The sequence below is a fragment of the Heloderma suspectum genome, chromosome 1, assembly GCF_057233095.1.
Source record: "Heloderma suspectum isolate Gila_16-S chromosome 1, 16-S_ref, whole genome shotgun sequence".
Taxonomy (NCBI): Eukaryota; Metazoa; Chordata; class Lepidosauria; order Squamata; family Helodermatidae; genus Heloderma; species Heloderma suspectum.
In genome coordinates, this window is record NC_139458.1 from 94,325,656 (window position 1) to 94,349,204 (window position 23,549).

The 23,549-nt window shown below is 42.5% G+C and overlaps 1 protein-coding gene across 2 annotated transcripts in view; it reads right to left on the bottom strand.

Annotated features, from left to right (window-relative positions):
* PDHX (pyruvate dehydrogenase complex component X) overlaps positions 1-23,549 on the bottom strand; it is a 68,686-nt gene that overhangs the window by 23,496 nt on the left and 21,641 nt on the right. For both annotated transcript variants that reach the window (XR_014790436.1, XM_084851468.1), the window contains exons 4-7: positions 23,045-23,259; positions 22,460-22,558; positions 7,500-7,680; positions 5,044-5,191 (exon numbers count right to left, since the gene is read on the bottom strand). Coding sequence is in view for 1 of the 2 variants with exons in the window: in XM_084851468.1 (XP_084707594.1) it covers positions 5,044-5,191; positions 7,500-7,680; positions 22,460-22,558; positions 23,045-23,259 (643 nt within the window). In the remaining variant the exon portion in view is untranslated. The remainder of the gene's footprint in view (positions 1-5,043; positions 5,192-7,499; positions 7,681-22,459; positions 22,559-23,044; positions 23,260-23,549) is intronic.

Sequence of the window (23,549 nt, forward strand, 5' to 3'; positions counted from 1 at the left end):
AACCCTCAAGCATGCCTACAGAAGTTCGCAGTCAGTAAGTTTGATAATCACCAGCTAACCTCAGTGTATGCCTAACACACACAGGCAAACAATACACATACAGAAAAAGACAGATATCTAATGCAGGGACAGGCAACCTTTTTTCGTCCATGGGACATTGGGCAATTTGTGAAACTGCCCTGGGCACCACCACAAAATGGCATGAGAGCTGTGGCTAGTCCCAAAGGCCAAGTAACCTGCTCTGAAGACAACACAAGGCAGAGGTGGGATCTGAGCCTCACACTAAACAACTCTTTTGAACCCACAGCTTTCACAGAAGGCAAACTCTTTTTTCACCCCCCATGTCTTTTTCTGTCTCGTTCTGAATTACCACCTATACACAAGCACCTAATGTATACATCATGCAAACATGTGTACACACACACACACACACACACACACACCACCACCACCCCCTTCTCCTACTCAAAGCAAGAACACAAAAACCCAGAGTCACTCTCAGGATTCAGAGTCACTCCAAAATCTTCCCTGAACCCTATCTCTTTCTCACATACATACAGCCCCATCAATTCAGACATAACGCAGAACCCTCTTCAATTCCCGGGTTGCTCTCCTTTTAGTACCAATTTCCCAGATCTCAGAACCACTTACCCACAGTGCCTCCATCTTGCCTGGATTCAACTTCAGTTTATTATCCCTCACCTGGCCCCTTACTGCATCTAGACACCAACTCAACACCTGCAGAGTCTCATATGACAAAGAAGAGTAGAGCTAGTTGTCATCAGCGTCCTGATGATACCACACTGCAAACCCTCGAATGACCTCAACCCAGCGGTTTCGTATAGATGTCAAAAAGCTTGGGGGATGAGATGGAATCCCACAGCCAAAATGCCATGAAGCCAAACAGAAATCCAACAGTACTATTTCTTTAATGGACTCTGTAGGTATGCATGGAATCACTGTAGCACTGTCTCCCCTCTCCTGCAGAGGAAGTCCAGTTGATGGTATCAAAAGTCACTGAGAGATCAAAAAGTCTCAGTAGGGTCACATTTCTCTCCTGAGGTCATCTAACAGGAATACCTAAGTTGTTTCAGTGCCAAACTCTGGCCTGAAGCAGAATTGGAATGGGTCCAGATAATCCATTTCATCCAAGAGTTTCATATTCTAGATAAATCTATTGATAAACCTTAATAAAAATAAGTACCTAAAGTTCATTAGACCTGTATAGATCTGCATGTAATCAGGATTAATGTGCAAAAGGACAACAAAGAAGAATGAAGACTGCAGTTAAGACCAAATCACTATTATGAATATATTATGCAGACAGTAAATAGAAGTGTGATGGATGACCCCTCATTAGTGAACTTGTGTCTGGCTTACGTAAAAGATTTACATGTGTTCCAAACAGCATCTGACCTGTTTTATATTGGGAGTAGTATTTTCTGTTTAAATCAATAATTTTGTTATTGGGGGGTGGGGATTCCCAGCATGCTACAAGAGGAAATCCTTCCAAAAATAAATGAACCACCAACCAACATACTTTATTTTGTGAACCACTTTGAGATTTTAGGATATTAAACAGTATAAGGGAACAATCCTATCTAGATAGGCGGCCGCCTCTGAATTCGGAGGTGACCGCCTATCCAAAGCAGGGCAGGAGAAGCACGGAGGGGATCGTTCCCTCCACACTTCTCCTGCCTTGCTTTTTCAGCTAGACAGCCGATTGTGGTTGTCTAGCCGCGGGAGGACAGAGCAGGGAAGGAGGCTGCTGTATGATACATAGGATGTGTTGTACAGGCAGTTACACTCTCCCCACCCCAGAATGCCCCCAGCCACACCCCTTTCCAGCCGCTCTGCACTCCTCTTGTGAGCATGGAGGACGGGGCTGTTCCGCGCTGCCTCTGAGGAAGCACAGAAGTTGGGGGAGGTCGTTTCCCGGAAAACAGCATATCCCATGGCCGTCTAGCCGCTGTCTAACAGCCATAGGATTGCTCCCTAAAAATAGTATAAATAAATAAAAACAACTAAGAAGCCAGGAAGAGATACAGACAATTTTTCTACCAAAACATAGTTATATATGTTTTGGGGGTTGGACTCGATGGCCTTGTAGGCCCCTTCCAACCTACTATTCTATGATTCTATGATATAGATTCACGCCTAATAGAGTTATCATCTACTTTCCCTCACACATTTAAGGAAAAGAAAATGTGTAGGATGATATACGAATATGACCAATCATTCATGTTGACCTTAGCTTTACCAGTGGTCCATGACCTTGTTCAAGGTATCTAATCTTTCTTCCAGTTTGTTCTAATATAGCAGTAAGAAGAAACTAATACACCATACTTTCAAACTCTTCTGTATGCTGTAAGCAGCCACAGACATCACTTGCTAGTTGTGAAAGCTGGAGAACTTTCTTTCCCTCCCCCCATCTTCACTTGCCAATTTGTAATGCTGTCAAGTGACAGGAGCTCAAAAACAAACACAAATCTCAACAGGGCTGGCTTGCTACTGGAGAAGCAGAAACACTGTATGAATAAACTGTACCTGTTTACAATTCTAATGGAGGAATTTGGCCTCTGCACCTGCCAAGGCTGCTAATTAAAAGGTTACCTTGAAATTCTTCATCCAAAAGGCAAAGCCATTCATGTGAGGAAGTTTACACCGGAACCTGGAGATTCTTTCAGTGGTTGGGAGTATGGCAATATCAATGCAGCTTAGCTCTTCAGCAAGGGCAAAGCATCCATTAAATAAAAATCCTTTGCCTGCTACTACATGACATCTGGATGACCCCACTGATCATCAAAACCAATTTAACCAAGATCAGCAGTAAATGCTAGATTGCAACAGATGTTTTAAGCATGCACATAAGGGAAAGAGAAGCAAATTACCCAGCTACACCTAATGTCCAGAAGATAGGGTTTTGTTAGGCATCAGTCTTCCTCAAAAAAGACAACTGCTAATTTAGATCACTGTTGCCAATACCATTGTACAAAACACTGTAAACCAGAAATGACAGTAATATGAGCATAATAACCATGTCTGTATCTGTTTCTAATAATTAGCTCACTTCTACAAATGAAAACAGCTAAGGTGGCAGGAGGGAAGATCCACACAGACAGCCTATTAGAAAGTGCAGCAAAAAGGAAATTTCCAAAGTGAGCTCAGCACCAAGGAAATCTATAGGGTCAAAGATATTGAACAAAAGTCTAATGTATTTTGGATCCAAATGGCTCTTCAGAGTCACTCTGCACAACAGAATATATTTCCTTGATTTTCCTGATCAAAGATCAAATATTCAAAATATACAGTCTCTCTGACAAAGGGCCATTTCTAGCCCAAAGCATATAGAGTTCTGTAGAATGTATTATTCTACAAGTGCCTCAGTGCAGCCTAGTAGAATGCCTGTAGCCTTGGAGAAGACAGTATGTTTTGGATTTTCCCTTCTCAAATCTCACCCAAAGGACTTCAACTAAACAGGCCATGGCCACCAGCATTCTCGGTGCCTGCTGCCTGCTTTTTTACAGCCCCCAAAACGTACATTCAATCTATGTGCCCATTGTGTTTGGCTGCTTTTCTAAGGCAAGGCTTGTGGAGAGTAGATGTCTCTACAGCAATCTACCCAAAGTTCCCTTGGTCCCTGTGCTAGACTTCTCCTTGGAGACAACAAGGACAGAGACCAGCCACTGGCACCACAATAAACTGACTCTTTTGGATATACTTAGACTCAGTGGGCTGGCAGGAGTGGCATCTGTGCCATAAAGCAGTTGGACAGGGGGACATACATGACAGAGGAGCCTCATGGAAGCGATGAGTAGGTTCCCATGTGTCATCAAAGACAGGTCACAGAGGGACCATCCTAACAGATGGATATGGTGGCACGGAGAAAAGAAAAAGAAAGCCTCCTTCCTCCCCATCTCCTGCTCCCTACATCTACCAAAAATTATGTCATGTCTATTTGTTCAACGATAATTTTACGTTTTTCTTTTAGAAAGAACCAGCATATCACCATCAATAAAGAAGTATTTGGTGCAGAAAGAGTTACTAGCTTTTGATGCAAACATTTAAAAGAAGGCCAGTTGTGAGAATTGGGTTCTATTCACTGGCTTGGCAGAGCAAGACTCTATTCCCAACATATTCAACAAGCATGGGAAAGCTTCCCACCTGTGTTCTCCACAACTACAACTTTACTGTCAACACTGTGCTGGAGTAACACCATATAATGACCTCTAACAAGTCAACAAGCTTCATGTCTGACTATACTTACGGCTCATTTCTCTGACACTTCAGAGGTTGACAAACTTTAGCTGGCCAGCCAAACATTTGACATTGCTAACCCCACAATCCCTTCCCCAAAGGGCAGGGTCTTGTCCTGGACTTGATGCTAAATCTCTGAAACACAGCATGAGGTCAGGGGAAAATTTGCTCCTTTCTCCATCTCCAAATTTAGAATGGGGAGTGGGGAGGGAGAGGAACACAAGCCCCCAACATCTAAGAATTACAAAACAAAAGAGAATACTATATAAAATAATGGAAACTACATTGCTGCCACCCAGATACATCTGGCTTTTCATGTTTTACAAAATATATTCATTCTGTAAGAGTATTGATTTGTGTCCACAGGAGAGAACTAAAATCTAATCAACTTGAAAATTGCCAGTTAGATTTAAAAGTTCTTTTTAAAACAGCATATTTTAAGTAATACTCTCAGTCAGGGAAGCAATTTTAAGACATTAAATAGTAAAACGGACTCAACATTCTCCATTTCTATAGAGAATTGTTACAACTGAAATAGGATTAAGAAAACATGGCAGTTTAAGTGGAGATGTGGGGAAAGCAAAACTCTTTCAATCAAATCAATGCCCTGCAGCATGGATAAAGGATAGATTATTTGATTACCACTAGTGCCTAGCCAGGTTGTTCATAAGACATAGAATACTCCCCATCTACCACAGAATATGCAACCTAGCTCAAGATAGGACAGACTAGTTAATATGGCATATTACATGAAACACAACAGTGTGAAAATAGCAATTGTTTCACCTTTCGCCAGCTCTTGCCTTAGCTTCAGAACAGCACCAAGGTCACAATCAGCACTTGCATATGCATGCGGTACAGTAGTTTTAGATTCTGTTAGCCTCTTAGCAATAACTCTTCTAATGTTGCTAGCAGGGACTTCAGTGAATGTGCCCTGTAATAATAATAAGAAAAACATTTTACATACTAGATTAAAGGAGGATAAGCTCACTAATAAAGGACAGCCTTTAAAATTCAACAATTATTGGTGGTGAAAGTTGGGTTGATCTTATCTACCCCAAACCATCTCTACCATAAGGAAAGTCTTCAAATTTACTTCATATACATTTTCATTTTTATTTCATGCTGCTGACAAACCTGATGAGGGTCTTTTACCTCTCCACATAATGTTATCGGATCCCTTAGGAATAAGGGATAAAAACTGTGAGGCCCTTCTTCACTTCGGGAAACTTGTCTGTGCTTATCCATGTTCTTGTAGTAGACATTTGCAACATTTTCTCCTTGCTTCTGTCAATGAGGAGGTGACAGAGTCTTTCTGTCTTTTCCTTGACATCTACCGAATCTTGGCTTGGGTCCTGAATTATCTTCTTGCTCCTATTTCACAACTGGGTCAACTCACTTGGTATTGTACACACTTACATAATGCTCATGATTAGTATGCTATGCTACTACTGCTATTTGTACAATTTCTTGAGAGATTTAGCTGTTCTGTCCATTATTAAATTTAGTGAGTAACATTATTTATAAACCTAACAGTGCCCCCAAAGTCAGTGTACAAAAGGAAAAAGACAAATTCAAAATGCAAACCCTATTAACAATAAAGCTACCATTAAAATGTCATGGAGGAAAATCACACACACACCATACTAAAATCCATTAAAAGTTGAACTGAGCAAAAAAGTCTCCACCACCTGCCTAAATCTAGAAGCAAAAATACTAAGTAGGGAATTCCACAATCATGGTGCTGCCACTGAAAAGGTCATGTTCCATGTTCCCACCAACCTAGCCTCAATTGGTGGTCGGACACAGAACAAAGCATCCAAATATGATTGCAAACTATGGGAAAGTTCATATGGGTGGAAACGATCTTTCAGATATCCTGGCCCCAAACCACTTATAGGTAAGAACCAGCCCACTGAAACAAACTGGAAGCCACTGCAGTTGATGCAAACCCACTGTAAATTCACATAAAAAAGCAATCTCCTTGCAGAATTTTGCACAAGGGGTAGCCCGACACAGGGCACATTGCACTTATCTATAGGGGTCGTGATTAAGGCATAGATCACTACAACCAGATCTGCCTTCTCCAGGACGGAGTGCGATGGGCACAGTAACAAAAGCTGGGCAAAGGCAGTCCTGGCCAAAGCAGCCACAAGGAACAATGCCACATCCAGAACCACCCCAAAGCTGCCAAACTGATCTCCCAGAGGGAATGCAACCTTATCCAGAATAAGATGTATTCCCAATCCCAATTAGCTTGCCTGTCAGCCATTAGAACCTCTCTCTTGTCTGGACTGAGCCTCGACTTGTTAGCTCACATCCAGTCCATCACTACATCCAGGCAACAGTTCATTGTTTTCCCAACCTCCTTGGCATCAGCTGAGAGACAGACAGACAGACAAACAAACAGAGAGAGAGACACACACACAGAGACAGAGAGACAGAGCGAGAGAGAGAGAGAGAGACAGAGACAGAGACAGAGACAGAGACAGAGCTGGGTGTCATCACCCAACCCTAAAACTCAGGATAACTCTCCCAGCAGCTTCGTGTAAATGTTAAAGAGCCAAGGGATTAACACTGAGCACAGAGGAACCCTGGCCAAGCAGCCAAGGAATAATTCTACACCACCACCTTCTGGGAATGTCCAGCCAAATAGGACCAGAAAAACAGGACCACACAAAAGCATCCCCGAGTCCCATGTTCACCAAACATCCTAGGGAGATACCATGACTGATGATACTTAATGCTGCTGAGGGATCAAGCATTATAAACAGGGATGCAACAGGGATGTCAAGCTCCCAGAATAGGTCATATACCAAGGTTGTTTGAGTCCCCATACCAGAGAACCACAAAAAGTTGTTTCATAGTCCTAGAGATTTATGGATATATTTGATGAATATTACTTATTAAATCAATACTAAAATCCACTGCTCACATTTTGTTGTAAAGAGAACCATGCAGCAACTAGTTGACATTATCGCCAGCTCCTAATGTTTTCTTAATTATGGTGGTGCCTGTTGCAGCACTCTAAGAGCAAGCTGAATGTGCATATAACGGACAAACCACATTGCACATGCAAGCATGTATTTAAATCTCAACAGCTGCTTCTTCTAATGAAACACTCCTATATTCAACTATTTGAAGGAGTTATTTAAACTGAAGACCCCATTAGTAAGTACTTTCCTCTCATTTTAAACTGACGCCCCCCATGCTTTAGCATATCTATAAATCAAAGTTATTACCATGGAAGGAGGCCGTCCTGGCACAGAAACAGGTGGAACTGGAGGATGTGAAGCAGGAACAGGCATGCTTGCTGGTGGTGGGGCTAAAGGCACTCCAACTTGTTGCGGCGGTAAAGAAACCACCAGCTTTACTTCTACAGGTTTTCCCTTCTGCTTCTGCTCTAAAAGTTTGAGGGCATCCCTGTCATTTAAAATACAAATTAAAAAAAAAGTTGAAGACATACTTCTGATCATAAAATGCAAATAAATACATCCACAATCCCCCCCCCCCCGAAACCAAAATTAAGAAATTATGGATTAAGTGTATCTTCTTAACTACAAAGCAGTTTATGTATATTTAAATGCCCATTATTAACCATTTGTTTATTGTACACCACATTTAAATTCCCTATTTAAATGGAGTGGGGGTGTGGAAGAAGATGAAGAATTTTCTCCCCCTCCACCCACTTGTATTTTCTGGTTCTAGTTTGCTCTGTGCTGTTTAATAAAACACAAATGTTTCCCAAAAGCTACCAAATTGATTCATGATTTCACATGATATGTACTAAGTTGGCACCTAAAGTTACACATTTCTAACTCTTGGGATAAGTTACTGGAAACCCACCCTAAATGTTTAAGATAAACCGAGCCCCAGTGGGCTCATGCTCCATTTTCTTTCCTCAACATTCAAATCAGCTAAGGAAAGAACATGCTTCCAAGTATGCACAAGGGATACTTCTTGGGAGCAAGCCACTTAAGTAGTGCAGGAAGTAGATGAAGAGAGAGAGCTGAGGCAAACTAAACCACTCCTACTTCCTTTCTACATTGGAACTAGCTCAACGCTTTCTAGTGTGCACCTCCAGTATTATGTGGGGCGCACCCCATTTTATTCCAATAGAATTTTGATGAACTTGGCATGTACACCACACTGACCCTCTAGAATGATGGATGGTGTCTTGTCCACACTTATATTCCAAACAAGCAACAGTGAAAGCTTTTTTAAAAGATACTAAACTGATGCAGATGTACAGCTGGTTTCCTCATAAGGAATTGGGAGAAATTCCTTTAGAGAACAGTGAAAGCTTTTTTAAAAGCTGAACTGATGCAGATGTACAGCTGGTTTCCTCATAAGGAATTGGGAGAGAGCCTCAAGAACATGCACTCCCTTCTGCACCCTCTCTGGAGCAACTTCCTTCTTTAATTATGGTTAAGAAAATATGAGCCCTTATCTTAATTGTGGCTAATACTAACCAGGTTTCCCACTTAAACAGGGTTTAGCACCATGGTAGGTGTTGACATTAAACAGGATGAAAGACATTTGCTCCAGAGAAGACAGCAAATAGTACACATTGCCTAAGGCTGGCTCCCAATTTCTAAACTGTGGTTAAGAGGAAGCTAGCTTTATAGCAGGGCCATAGCTCAGTGTGACAGAGCACATGGTTTGCATGTAGAAGGTCCCAGGTTTGATTCTTGGCATCTCCAGGTAAGGCTGGGAAGGAATCCTTCCTGAAACCCTGGAGAGCCGCTGCCAGTCAGTCTCGACAATACTGGCCTAGATGGACCAATTGTCTCACTCGGTATAAGGCAGCTTCCCATGTTCTGTAGTGATGTGATGATATCCAAATCATTTGTATACATATTTTTGGTCCTCTTTATCTCCTTTTCTTTAATTTGTGAATGAAAATGAACACACACAAGAAATTCATTGCCACAGGCTGTGGTGATGGCCGCTAGGTTTGATGGCTTTAAAAAAAGATTAGACAGATTCATGTATCTATCAATAGCTATCAGCAAGGAGAACTAAATGGAATCTCAACATTCAAAGACAGTATGCCTTTGAATATCAGATGCCAGAGGCAAATCTAGTAATATTCTTAAGGCTACCTTAATATGAGATGCTACTTTCTTATTTTGCAGTGCAATACATTCAGACATCCTTAGTAATCCAAGCCAGCATGAAATTTGTATTTGTGAAACCTGGCAGTGCAATCATAACCATGTTCTAAATTACATACAGTCAGGGCCAGAAATACTGGAACAAGGATAACTGTTTTGGCAGTTGGCCTCTGTACACCACCACATTGAAGCTGAAAGGAAACATACCCAGATGGAAGCGAAGGCAGGACTTTCAGCTGTAATTCAAGGGGTTTGACAAAAGTGGGGCACTAACCATTCAGGGGCCATGATGGCTTAGTGGTTAAGACGCTGAACTGCAGACCGGAAGGTCGGCAGGACAGCAGTTCGAGACCTGAGTGCCACGTGACGGAGTGAGCTCCCGTCTTCAGTCCCAGCTCCTGCCAACCTAGCAGTTTGAAAGCAAGAAATTGCAAGTAGATAAATAGGTACCGCCTCAGCGGGAAAGGTAACAGCGTTCTGTGCACCTCGGTGTTCAGTCATGCCGGCCACATGACCACGGAAGCGTCTTCGGACAGCGCTGGCTCTTCGGCTTAGAAACGGGGATGAGCACCGCACCCTAGAGTCGGACACGACTGATTGGGGACAGCTTTTTACCTTTTTAGCCAGGTCATAATGAGCAGGACCCAGTTGCTGAGCATTCCATATCCAGCTATAAGTTTATACATGTACTGTCCTATCCTATCAAGCATATTGAGGGGTAAAGTGTGAATCTTGGATCTCCTTTCCAGAGGATGCCTTGTTTCCTCACCTGTATAAAAGAACCACATTCTATTCTTGGTTCCTTGGCTGACTCCATAACGGCAATCTGTTAATTCTTATACTTTTTTTGTTTCTGTCGTACTTGTTGTCTCACATCTGACAGCATCTGGCTTAGGCATCTCTATAGTCCAGCAATACTGAGCTTTCCCACACTTGACCTTCTTACTGAAATATTTCTTGACTGTTTTTCAAGCTCCTGTTAAAATGGGAGGTCTGAAAATGGGGTTGAGCCATGACAGGCTGGCAGTGAGGGAAAGAAAATAAGAGCAAGGGTGTGGGAACCTGACTGGTGGTAGTCCCTCTAGGTGCCAGTGCATGCATCTCTCTCTTGGGAGCCACATTTGGATCAGAAGATGGAATATATGAAGTAGCCTGCAACACTCAGCCAGGAGAACATCCTGTTGCAAGCCCACCAAACCCAGCCAACATGTGTGCAGCGTGTATATGGACTCAGGTGGATACCATCAAAGGAATCCCTAAGCAAGTCACAACAGCAGTTCGAGACCCGAGTGCTGCGTGACGGAGTGAGCTCCCGTCCTCAGTCCCAGCTTCTGCCAACCTAGCAGTTCAAAAGCAAGAAATTGCAAGTAGATAAATAGGTACCGCTTCGGCAGGAAAGGTAACAGCGTTCCGTGCACCTCGGTGTTCAGTCATGCCGGCCACATGACCACGGAAGCGTCTTCGGACAGCGCTGGCTCTTCAGCTTAGAAACGGGGATGAGCACCGCACCCTAGAGTCGGACACGACTGGTTGGGGACACCTTTACCTTTTTAACCATTCAGGAAGGACAGCCAGTGGCATATACACACCCCCATTGTTGGTGGCTCATAAGTAATGGAACAAACTAACATCATTTCAAACTTAAGGATCGCCTTTAATACCTGGATGAAAATCCTTTGCAGTCAATGACTGCCTGAAGTCTGGAACCCATGGACATGACCCAATGCTGAGTTTCCTCCCTTGAGATGCTTGGCCAGGCCTTTACTGCAGCTGCCCTCAGCTGCTGCTTGTTTGTTGGTCTTTCTGCCTTCAGTTTTGTCTTCAGTAAGTGAAAAGCATGCTCTATTGGGTTGAGATCAGGTGGCTGGCCATTGAAGAACATCCCACTTCTTTGCCTTCAGAAACTCTTGGGTAGCATTTGCTGTGTGTTTTGGGTCATTATCCATCTGCAATACGAAGCAGCGCCCTATCAGTTTGGCAGCATTCGGCTGAATCTGAGCAGAAAGTATAGCCCTATACACTTCAGAATTCATCCTGCTGCTTTTATCAGCAGTCCGGTCATTCATAGACACCAGTGACCCGGTTCCATTGGCAGCCATACATGCCCATGCCATAACACTGCCTCCACCATGTTTGATAGATGATGTGGTATGCTTCGGATCATGAGCTGTTCCTTTCCTTCTCCATATTTTTCTCTTCCCATCATTCTGGTACAAGGCAATCTTGGTTTCATCAGTCCAAAGAATCTTATTCCAGAACTGGGCAGGCTTTTTTAGGTGTTTGTTGGCAAAGGCTAATCTGGCCTGTCTGTTCTTGAGCGTTACCAGTGGTTTGCACCTTGTTGTGAAGCCTCTGTATTTACATTCATAAAGCCATCTCTTGACTGTAGATGTTGACAATGACATGCCTACCTCCGCAAGAATGTTCTTGACCTGGCTAGATGTTGTGAAAGGGTTCCTCTTCACTATGAGCAGAATTCTGCGGTCATCCACTTCAGTTGTCTTCCGTGGTCTTCCAGGCCTTTTGCTGTTGCTGAGCTTGCCAGTTAATTCCTTCTTTTTCAGGATGTTCCAAACTGTTGTGTTGGCCACTCCCAATGTTTTTGCTATCTCTCGGATGGGTTTATTTTGTTTCCTCGGCCTAAGGATGGCCTCCTTCACTCACATGGACACCTCTTTGGACCTCATGTTGGGGGTTCCAGTGAACAGCTACCAAATGCAAATGTAACACTCAGAACCTCCTCCAGGCCTTTTATCTGCTTGATTGGGCATGGGGTACCCAGGAAACAGGCCACCCATGGCCATGCAGCTGCTTGTCAGCCATTTGTTCCATTACTCATGAGCCACCAACGATGGGGTGGTGGTGTATGCCACTGGCTGTACTTCCCAAATGGTTAGTGCTCCACTTTTGTCACACCCCTTGAATTACAGCTGAAAGTCCTGCCTTCGCTCCCATCTGCATGTGTTTCCTTTCAACTTCAATGTGGTGGTGTACAGAGGCCAACTGCCAAAATAGTTATCTTTGTTCCAATATTTCTGGCCCTGATGGTAGCTATATTTTCATAGGTAAAGAACAAAAAGAACCCCAAATGATTATTAGCGTGTTCATATTATGGGACAACAGCTATTTGAATGACTGAGAATGAAGCCATAAAATTTTACTATCTTCAGTCTCTTAATTTAAACAGCAATAACTATCATGTTCAGAAAGAATGGACAGATTAAAATAGCTATTAGAATTTTTTTTATCATGTTAGCTATATTATTAATAGTGTTTTTTATTCACACGAATTTGAAAGTTGTGGGTTGAAGTTTTTAACACTAATTTTTATACTGTAATATCCCATCAAGTCTTTCATACCATTACCTGTTTCCGTGACTTCAGAATAATTCATATATTCGAAGAACTATATGAAATCTTAGTAGCAGTAATAAATTATAACAGTTAAACAGGATAGGCAATTTGTCAGCCACGAAGTTGCTTAAATGTACTGAAAACTACATATACAGCATATATACATCTTCTTTTAGATGCCACAATCCCCCATAAAAGTTAATTGCTTCCTCGGCGTCTTGCATGGATAATATATGGCTGCCAGTTATGAATGAATTTATTTGTGACATGTAGCGCTTTAGTTAATAATTATGGCAGCAGACTTGGTCCATTAAAATCGATAGAGGTTTTGCCACTGATTTCAATGAATTATGTACATCAGCCATAAATAACATAAAATGTAGTGTGCAAGCTTACTTTTGGCAATTCTCAAATGTACAGAGAAGTGTTACTTTTATTGTGTCTTTTATCAGATGTTTACAAAACTTGCTGTATATAGTTAAATTGTGGGTAGGTCCTCCTTGTCAGTGGAAGATGTGGGGATATGGCACTATATTTTGGATACAAGAAACATACAATGCAGGTTCTAATTTTTCTCATTTAAATGTGTATCCTCCCTTTCCACTAAAAATACTACTCAAGGTGGCTTCCAGTTTGTTGAGCTTCCAGTGATTCTTTGTTTCCAATATAAATAAGGTATTCTATGCCATTTTACAGGACAGAATCGCTTCCCCAGACAATACAGGTTAGAAAGGACAAAGCCCATATCACTGAATCAAGATAAAAGCCAGTATTACTAAAAACAAAATGTGTTTACACTAGTAAATACTTTGTGATTATTGGTAAATATATGCTTGGCATAGAATACCAAACCATATTAATTTTTCAAGATATATCACAAGAGGTATAGCTACATTCATGGGTTAGGTTGCCATAGCCTATCATTCAGTTTCACTGAAAAATTGTGTCTTACTGCCACCTGCAGTTTTGAGAACAACCAGACTGGGAGTTATCTAGCAACATACTGCCAGCAGGACTAGGAAAATGGTACAAATAGGGCATCTGAAACTGTTCATTATAGATATATAATGAGAAGAGAGGAACCCAGGAGTGGAGCCTTTACTTACTAAATTGAGCTGCATGATCAGTGCATTTAAAGGACCATTCCTTTAAATGAATTCAATTGCTGTGAACCTTCCAGAGATCTTTGGCTATTGGGTTGTACAGAAATAAATAAATAAATAAATAAAATTAGTAACACTGGACAAGTTCTCGGCGGCTTTCAATACCATCAACCATGGTATCCTTCTGGGATGACTGTCTGAGCTGGGCGTGGGAGCCACTGCATTGCAGCGGTTTCGCTCCTACTTGGATGGTCATCTCCAGAAGGTGATGCTTGGGGAACACTGCTTAGCCCCGTAGATTCTCCAGTATGAGGTTCCACAGGGGTCAGTTCTGTCCCCCATGCTATTTAACATCTACATTAAATCACTGAGTGAGGTCATCCGGAGTTTTGGGGTGCGTTGTCATCAGTACGCTGATGACACGAAGCTCTATTTCTCCCTTTCATCTTCTTCAGGTGAGGCTGTGGATGTGCTAAATCGGTGCCTGGCTGCGACAATGAACTGGATGAGGGCTAATAAACTGAAACTCAATCCAGACAAGACTGAGATGCTGTTGGTGGGTGGCTCTTCTGACCAGATGGAAGATGCTCAACCTGTTCTGGAAGGGGTTGCACTCCCCCTGAAGGAGCAGGTTCATAGCTTGGGAGTTCTCCTTGAACCATCTTTGTCACTTGAGGCTCAGGTGGCCTCAGTGGCACGGAGTGCATTCTACCAACTTCAGTTGGTGGCCCAGCTACACCCCTGTCTGGACAGGGATAACCTGGCTTCAGTTGTCTATGCTCTGGTAATCTCCAAGTTAGAGTACTGCAATGCACTCTATGTGGGGCTGCCTTTGAAGACGGTTCAGAAAGTGCAGTTTGTGCAAAATGCGGCGGCCGGATTGATAACAGGGACCAGGAGGTCCGAACATATAAGACCGACTCTGGCCCGCTTGCACTGGCTGCCTGTATGTTTCCGAGCCCGATACAAGGTGCTGGTTTTAACCTATAAATCCTTACACGGCTTGGGACCACAATACATGACGGAGTGCCTCTCCCGACACGAACCTACCCGTATACTACACTCAACATCTAAGGCCCTCCTCCAGCTGCCTACACTGAGGGAAGCTCAGAGGATGGCAACAAGAGAGAGGGCCTTTTTGGTGGTGGCCCCCAAATTATGGAATGATCTCCCTGATGAGGCCCGCCTGGAGCCAACATTGTTATCTTTTTGGCGCCAAGTTAAGACCTTTCTCTTCTCCCAGGCATTCGGCAGTGTATGATAAGTTTTAAACAATCCTGGAATGTCTGATATTTATGGTTGTTTGCTTTTGGGCTCGTTTGTTTGAAGTTGTTTTAGATACATGTTTCTTTTGTGTATATTGTCTGTTCATGTTTTTTTTTATGTAAATAGTTTTTAATCTCTGTATATTGTATTTTTAATGTTTTTAATCTTTGTAAACCACCCAGAGAGCTCTGGCTATTGGGCGGCATAGAAATGTAATAAATAACTAAGTAAGTGGGTAAGTAAGTAAGTTCCAAAAAATTGTAAATTTTGCTTGGAATTCAAACAGCTATCCCCTTCTTCTTCCCAACTTTTATATTATTCAGCATGGAAGAGACTCTTTGGTCTTGTCCATTCATCAAAAAGCCACAGCCCCAATTGGGCCCTGAAATTCTTCTAAAAGCTACACAAGCAAGCAGCATGAGCCAAATTGAGCCGTTAGCAGTTTCCAGCTGGATGCCACACAAAGGCTGATTAGCATTGCAGAGTTTCCAAGTCAGAGTAAGCCACTATTAGTTTAGGCAGTACATTGGTGATGTAACCCCCACCCCACCAGCAGGACGATCTCTACAGAATTCACAAGTTTCCCCATAGTTACCCCAGATTTAATAAATTACTATCCTGAATGAATGTCAGCTGCCCTGGGAAGTTATGAAGGGATCAAGCTACCTTCAGTCTTCTTAGCAACTATAACCAATAACATTAAGGCATTTGAGTACCAGCAGAGAGTTCACTAACGGAACTCTGTAAACAACATCTATGTATTTAAATGTTAAATTGTGGCCTTTGCTACTTAACTTCTGTATCTCCATGAATAGTAATCCTAGAACACTTAATGGATAATGGGCACAGCAATCCCAAACGGAGCTGGGGGGGGGGGGAACAGAATGACAGGGCTCCCATCATATCACAAGTCCTTCCAGCTTGTGCCAGCCAGGTCAGAAGATGCTGGGGATCATGGTTTCACTAAGCTTTGCAGATATGCAGACTGTTGTATTTTATATCCCCCAATCCACATCAGAAACAGCGATAGGACAATCATTACAGAGCCCTGTTTTTTCACCATGGCTTAAAAATGTCCAGAAAGTCTATAATATGTACCCTAACTCTGCCAGTCTCCTCCCCTCCCCTCCCCAAAGAAAGGTTGAAGGATAGAGTGACATTTTTCACACAGATCCAGCTGAAAGCTATTTCCAGCCCTTCTGTGGAGCTGGGCATTTTATGACCATGAGGCTGGAGAGCTACAAGAGATAAGCCAGACCTCATCCACCCTTCAGGTGTCAAATGCCTGTAGGCCTGCTTGCCCCCTGGGCCTCTCACAAGACTGATGAGCTCAAAGAAGGTTGTTACAGGAAATGGCTAGCCAAAAGAAAATGGCGTCAGCCTGGTTCTTGACAGCTATAAGTGAGTGTGCCCATCTTTTTACTACAATGTAGTAAATTTACAGTGATGATTAAGCAGCAAGTTGCTTTTTCTTTTTGATGGACAGATCCAAGACCATTTATTCTACCAGAAGTACAGATGTAAAATTTCCAGAAATTTTGAGGCCATGGAGGGAAAGTGTTTTTTTTCCAGGGTTTTTTTTTTTTTTGTGGAAGGGAAGGAAATAGGGGGAAATTGGAAAATGTGCAATACTTTTTTTAGTGTTCTATATAAATCTAAACTCGCTGTTAATTCATGAATGTAAAATGTGTGTTGCTCATAAAATTACCATTAAATTCAAAAACATTTAAAATGTCAGTAAATTTGTAATTGTCATCTAAATACATTTTTAAATTAAATGTAACAAACATAATTCTTTGAGCAACCCAAGTTATACATAATACATTTTAGGTTCCTATTTCTTTTCTGACAAGAGCAGAAAACTTCTTCAGCAAGTGGTCCCTGAAATTTCAGAATCATCCTAGAAGCAAGAAGAAGCAGAAAAAACTGGGGGAAGAGAAAGACTGAGTACTCCATCTGTTCCTGTTTGGGAGGAACTGAATGGGGTGTTTAGGGAAATCTAGTCTGAAGGAAAAGCCATAGAGAGCTTATTGAGTTGGGGAAGACTATTTTACCTATTAGAAATGGTAACCAAGCACATTTAATTTAAGAGCCCTTAGGCAATCTCAACCTATTATTTGAAGAATGACATTTTATTCCCTGCTAGACATCTAAGCGGAAAAGCTCAGAAACACAGAACTGTAAAGAACACAACCCAAAATTTCAAGAATGTACATCGCCTTGACATATTATGATATGGTGACTCTAGTCACATAGTGGGAAATTAAACATGACTTGGAGCATCCCTAAATACCTATCAGGAAAAGATACAAGAGATAAATAATCTTAATAAAGAATGGAAGAAATAACTATGCTGAGACTCTTACAAAGAAGATTAAAAAGAAAACATGTTTTCACAATGGCTTGAAGATGTCCAGAAATTCTACAATACATAGCTTTTAGAAATCATTTAGTGGGAGAAAAAGCCAGGTAGCAATATAGAAACACCTTGTCTTAAAAATGCATTCATTATTTCTTTATTAAATACTTCAAAATCCAAAATGTTTCCAGTTTTCCCATTTTGGGAGGAAACCCCCCTCAAAAAGATCCCTAGGGGAAAAAACAGGAAAAGTTTTCTCCCCAAATTTGTCCTCCCCTTTTTTCCAGGCCTTCACATCTTTAGTCAAAACTAATATAGGTAGGTGTGTGTGCCTCTGTGTGTGTTCATATGCATCTGCTAAAGGCATTTCCATGGCTACTAGCAAAGTTAATTAGATATCTTTGTGACCTAGAGACTTCCCACCTGCCATGAACTAGTTACATACCATAAATTACAGTTACACTTATATAATTACTAAGCTTCCTGATAATGAGCTGCAATTACAAAACATATAACATCTAGACAGCTCATTGGTCTAAATCAGGTCACAGTCTGAGCAAGACAGATGCTGTACCGCTTTCTATTGTTTATGACGCCATTTTAAATTTAGGCTTTATACCTGGGCCGCTTAACCATTTATAAACTTTCTGTATCAAGAGGTAGACAGTGTATTAAGAGAAGGAAAAAGGTGTATTCTCATAAGGTACTATTGCCCATCTCCTTTTACACACAGATTTCAATATCAGAAACTGGTGGATGAGAAAACATGTTTAAGACCCAGAATCTTTTGTGGCAATGGAATCTGTGATACACACACTAAGTTTCGCCATCCACAAGTCTCTTTCCATTAATTCCAATGGAAGTAGGGGTGCTGCAAGAAATTGAGTAGGACTGTTTGACCAGGCAAACAGCCCAGCTCGATTTCTACAAGCAAAATCAGGATCCAAAGCACAGCTCAAGTCAGCCTCCTGACCAATTATGCAAGAACACAGATGCATTCATTTTATGCTGCTTGGAAGAGAGGAGAGGCTTTCCCTGAGCGGATCGGTAGAAAACAAGGCGCCTTGCCCAGGAGAGGACACTATTACCAACATCCCTTCCTGGATAGCCACCTGCTTTTCTGCTTCTCCACAAGGATGGAAAATATACATGCAAAATGGGAGAAATAAAGGCACCTTGCTTCTTGGGCAAGGTGCCTTGTTTCCTGCCTCTCTGCAGAACACTTCCCTCTGTACAGAGCAACAGAAAAGAACAGCCCTGTGTTTCTATGCTGGCTATGGAGGAGAAAAAGATGACATCCAGCTCTACCTCTCTTTCTCATCAAAACCAGGTGAGGCAGTGGCTGTTCTGAATCAGTGCCTGGGCACGGTAATGGACTGGATGAGGGCTAATAAACTGAAACTCAATCCAGACAAGATGGAGGTACTGTTAGTGGGTGGTTCGTCTGCCCGGCTAGGTGATATTCAACCTGTTCTGGAGGGGGTTGCACTCTCCCTAAAGGATCAGGTTCGTAGTTTGGGGGTTCTTTGATCCAGAACTGTCACTTGAGGCACAGGTGAACTCAGTGGCACGGAGCACTTTTTATCAGCTTAGGCTGGTATACCAACTACGCCCTTATCTGGACAGAGATAGCCTAGCTACAGTTATCCATGCTCTGATAACTTCTCGTCTGGATTACTGCAATGCGTTATACATGGGGCTGCCTTTGAAAATGGTCCGGAAACTTCAGCTGGTCCAAAATAGGGCAGCAAGATTGTTAACAGGGACTGGCCTGCGAGCTCATATTACGCCAGTACTTTTCCAGCTGCGCTGGCTGCCAGTTCATTTCCGGGCCCGATTCAAAGTGCTGGTGTTAACATTCAAAGCCCTTAACGGCTTGGGGCCAGGTTACCTGAAGGATCACCTCCTCCCATATATGCCTGCCCAGACCTTAAGATCATCATCAGCGGCCCTTCTCCGTGAGCCCCTGCCAAAGGAAGTGAGGCGGGTGGCTACTAGGAGGAGGGCTTTTTCTGCTGTGGCACCCCAGCTCTGGAATGAGCTCCCTAGTGAGGTTCGCCTGGCGCCTACATTGTATTCCTTTCGGCGCCAGGTGAAGACCTTTTTATTTTCCCAGGCATTTTAGCTTTCTAAATGTTTAGCTTTGCTGTTTTAAATCTGTATTTTAAATTCCTGCACTGCTGCTAGGTTTTATTGTGGTTGTATTGTTATATTGTGGTTTTAATGTTCTATATATTTTAAATTGTTTTATTGTGTGTTGTTTGGTTTTAATTTTTGTGAACCGCCCAGAGAGCTTTGGCTATTGGGCGGTATAGAAATGAAATAAATACATACATACATACATAAAGGACCTTCCCTCTGTGGTTAGGACAGCCTGGCAAAAAAGGGATAGAGTACTCTATAGCTTTTCTGCCAACCTGCTGGGACACTGCCCCCACCCCCCAGCCAGCCATTCTTATGAACCTCAAAGCCCCTCTGAGGGACTTCAAGGTTCAAATGAAACCTTGATTTTTGGATCAATGGACCTTCATTTTCAGATCAAAGGACTGGGATGCCCATTCCTAAATGGAAGCATAGCAGCATGCAAGAAAGAGAGATGGGTACAACGAATTGGAGAAGTGTGTCCATGCAAGAATTTTCTGTGTACATCAGAGCTTCCAAGGAGCGCTGTGAACTGCACAAAGAGTTGTTTTTCGAACTGCATGACCTGAGAAACCGATCTTACCTGAGTAACTAAACCAGGGGTCCTCAAAGTTTTTGGGCCAGTGGGCAAATTTGGAATTTTGAGAGAGTGTTGTTGATGTTCTCACAAAATGGCTGCCATAGAAGACTAAGCCACCAACAAAACAGCTGTCATGGTGGGTATGGCCAGTCACAACACACCCATTTTCCAGAAGGCAAAGTGGTGAAGCTAAAAGAAAAGTAACTTATAGAAGAATCTTACGTACAAAGCAGATGTGGGGGCTGAACTCCAAATCACAAAAACACTCCCTCGAGCCCACATTTTTTACTCCAACGCCCATTTCAAAAAAATTCATTCCAGCCTCATAATTTCTTTAAAAACCTTAAATCTAATTTAAAAAACCCTGCCAGGCACCAAAGGAGACATCCGTAGGCACAACGGTGCCCATGGGCACCATGTTGGGACCCCAGGGCAGAATCCAAAGCTGCCCATCTGCTAGCGGAGCTGGCCGCTAATTCTGGTCCGCATGGAGCCAGCCCCACCAATCTGCTCCCTTATGTGAGCTCCCCTGACTTGCCTCCTTCCAGAAACGAGTGCTTCCGCTCGTTCCAGGTTGCCTCAGAAGCGCTAAATCGCTGTTCCTCAAGCAGTGGGAGCCACTGGCCACACACACAAGGGCAGCATTGGCTTCTGCACCCAGGACTAAACTGCAATGCCACCACACCAGCTTAGTGTAACAGTCTGAGAGGATTCACCAACAAAAACACAATACAATATAGATGGAAAGGTGGCGTCTCTCAGATTGATTTTAAATGACGCCTAGGGTACAATATTATGAAGCACAGGCTCCAACAATTCTGCTCAAGCAGCAAACAGTCACTTTCTCTGCTCACCCTTCCCTTGGGAAAAGTGTGAGGGGGCATTGGGTGCCACTAGCTGAAGGCACTCAGGACACACTCCATGTCGACCCCGGATGAAGCCTGACCAGTTTCCCCAAGTTCTTTGCAACGGCATTGTGCTGCACCTTGAGCATGGGCTCACTATCTCACAGAGGTATCAGTGTATTAAACCCAAATTGGGAAGGAATGGGTCAAACTGAGAATGCAGATTAAAAAAAAGTTTGCTGTCTACAATATTGTTGTTGTTTTTAAAAGCAGTAACATAATATTTGACTGCACTAGAAAATTTTAATAAATAATATTATTGGTAGTCAGTTTCCCCAAAGCAAAGAGCAGCCAGAGTTTTTACAACTACCCATGCAAAAAGTGCGAGTTGCAGCGGTAATCTTACTTAGGGATAGCGGAAGGTACCCCACAGAGTCCAGAAGTTTCAAAACACACACAGACACTTAAGTAGGACCTTATAAACCATCAGGCTTCAAACTTTCTCAGATCACCCCAGGGTCTTCAGTTAACTACAGTGACTTTCCTTTGTCAACAGGAGAGTCACTAGTATAGTCTCCGACCTGGTTTGCCCAATCACCAGGGCTTAAACAACCCACGGCCTGTTCTTAGGTTATTGGAGGGTTGTTTCACCTTCAAACAAGCCATGCTACCCAGGTTCGGATGATATGACAAGCTGCGCCCAGGTGTATAATTTGCAAATGGCACCGGCATGCACCATGGCTTAAACAAACACCTGTGGCTTATTTAAACCCCAGTGATCATTTGAACCAGGGCTCCTTCTCTCTTTCCTTCAGAGCATATCACCATCACCCCCACACAACAGCAGCAACAGATGAACAGATGATATAAACTGAAATAAATAAATAAAGTAAGTAAATAAGTAAGTCTCCCCCTGCTCCTCTGCCCTCCCAGTTGCCAGGAATTATTCTGTTGCCCTGCAGCTGATGACCTGTTAATGCATCACTCTCTCTCTCTCTGCTGCAACTTTTAAAAACTCTTGACAGTGACAGATATATGGGGGGGGGGGTGTTCAGTCCCTTCCCCTGTGCTCTGGATATTCCTGCTGCTTTGAACGAGCCTGTAGAAGCTGCAGAGATATACGCATTCCCTTCTGAAATCAGGCATTTTAAAATTTCCCCAAGGGCAGGCCTCACCTTAGTTTTATGTAAAACTCATCTCAATTGAAAGACAACAGAAAATGTAACTAAGTTACATCCCATAGTTGAACTAACACTTCAAACATCCCAACATCTAACAAATACTATAAAATCTTTCCAAGATAACATCTCATATCCATTTCATTGGACTTCAATCAGTTCCAGCATCTACTTGGCATTAGTCTTCCCTACAAAATTTGAGGGATAAAGACAGATTGCATAGAGTATGACAAAGAAAGAGATGAACAGGTGACGTACTCTTTAGTGAAAATGCCTCGAGGACCTGAAGGCGTGACCTGACTTGCATCCAGTCTATGCGTCTCCAGGATGTTGCGGGCAGCAGGACTTAAGCGAAACCTAAAATCAAAGCAAAAGCTCTGTTAGAAGGGCATATATAAAAAAAGTGGCCGACGTCAATAAAGGACATCAAGAAGTTTATGCTCCATATAGCCCATACCTGACTTTGATGGCAGCTCATTCTAGACATTCTTAAGTGTCATAACATTCTACTTATCACTATCTAGACAAATGGGTTCAAAAGTAAATAAATTAGGAATATTTAAATTTCTATGACTTCTATTAACAGTGTGCTTTACATTCTTCCCTTACCAATTCCATAAAAAATTTTGGCGACAGAGCTTAGGCTGAGAGATAAAAACTAGTTCATGGCCATCCATGAGATGAGAATGTGGGAAATTAAAGCTTGGATCTCCCATATGACAACATTCAATCCCCAGTTCCAGCTACTGAGATGAAATAATCCTAAAGATTAATTGGAGGCTAAGCTGTACAGTATGATCCAGCACTGAAACTACCGGTTCAGAGAATTATCAAGAAACTCACTGTAGTTTTCCAGGATGGTGTTCTGCTTTATGCAGTGATGAAACAGAAGCTGTAGGGGAGGGAACAGGAGTGGTTGCTGCTGCTGCTGCTGGCATAGCCAAGGAAGGTACATCACCCGTGTCAGTGGGTGTTTCAACTTGCTTCCAGTCTTGTCCTTCTTCTACCAGCAAGCCAATTAGTGCACCCAAACGCACATTTTTACTTCCTTCTTCCTTCTGAAATATAAGGGGGCGGGGGGGGGATCAGGATGTTATATATAACATAAAGTACTGTAGAGGTGAAAGCCTCAGACATATTTTTAAATGTTTCAAAATTTAAAATTAAATCAATCCAAGTCCATAAAAGAAGTGGAGTATTTTCTTTAGCAACCTATGCAAACTCTTCACTCAAGTCTCATATTATACAATTTCTGCAATCCCTGCATGCTCGTCAAGTTAGTTATTGGGTTAACTACCAGAAGAAGTTGTAGCGTGGATACTTCTAGAAATAAACCTGTTTCAGACCT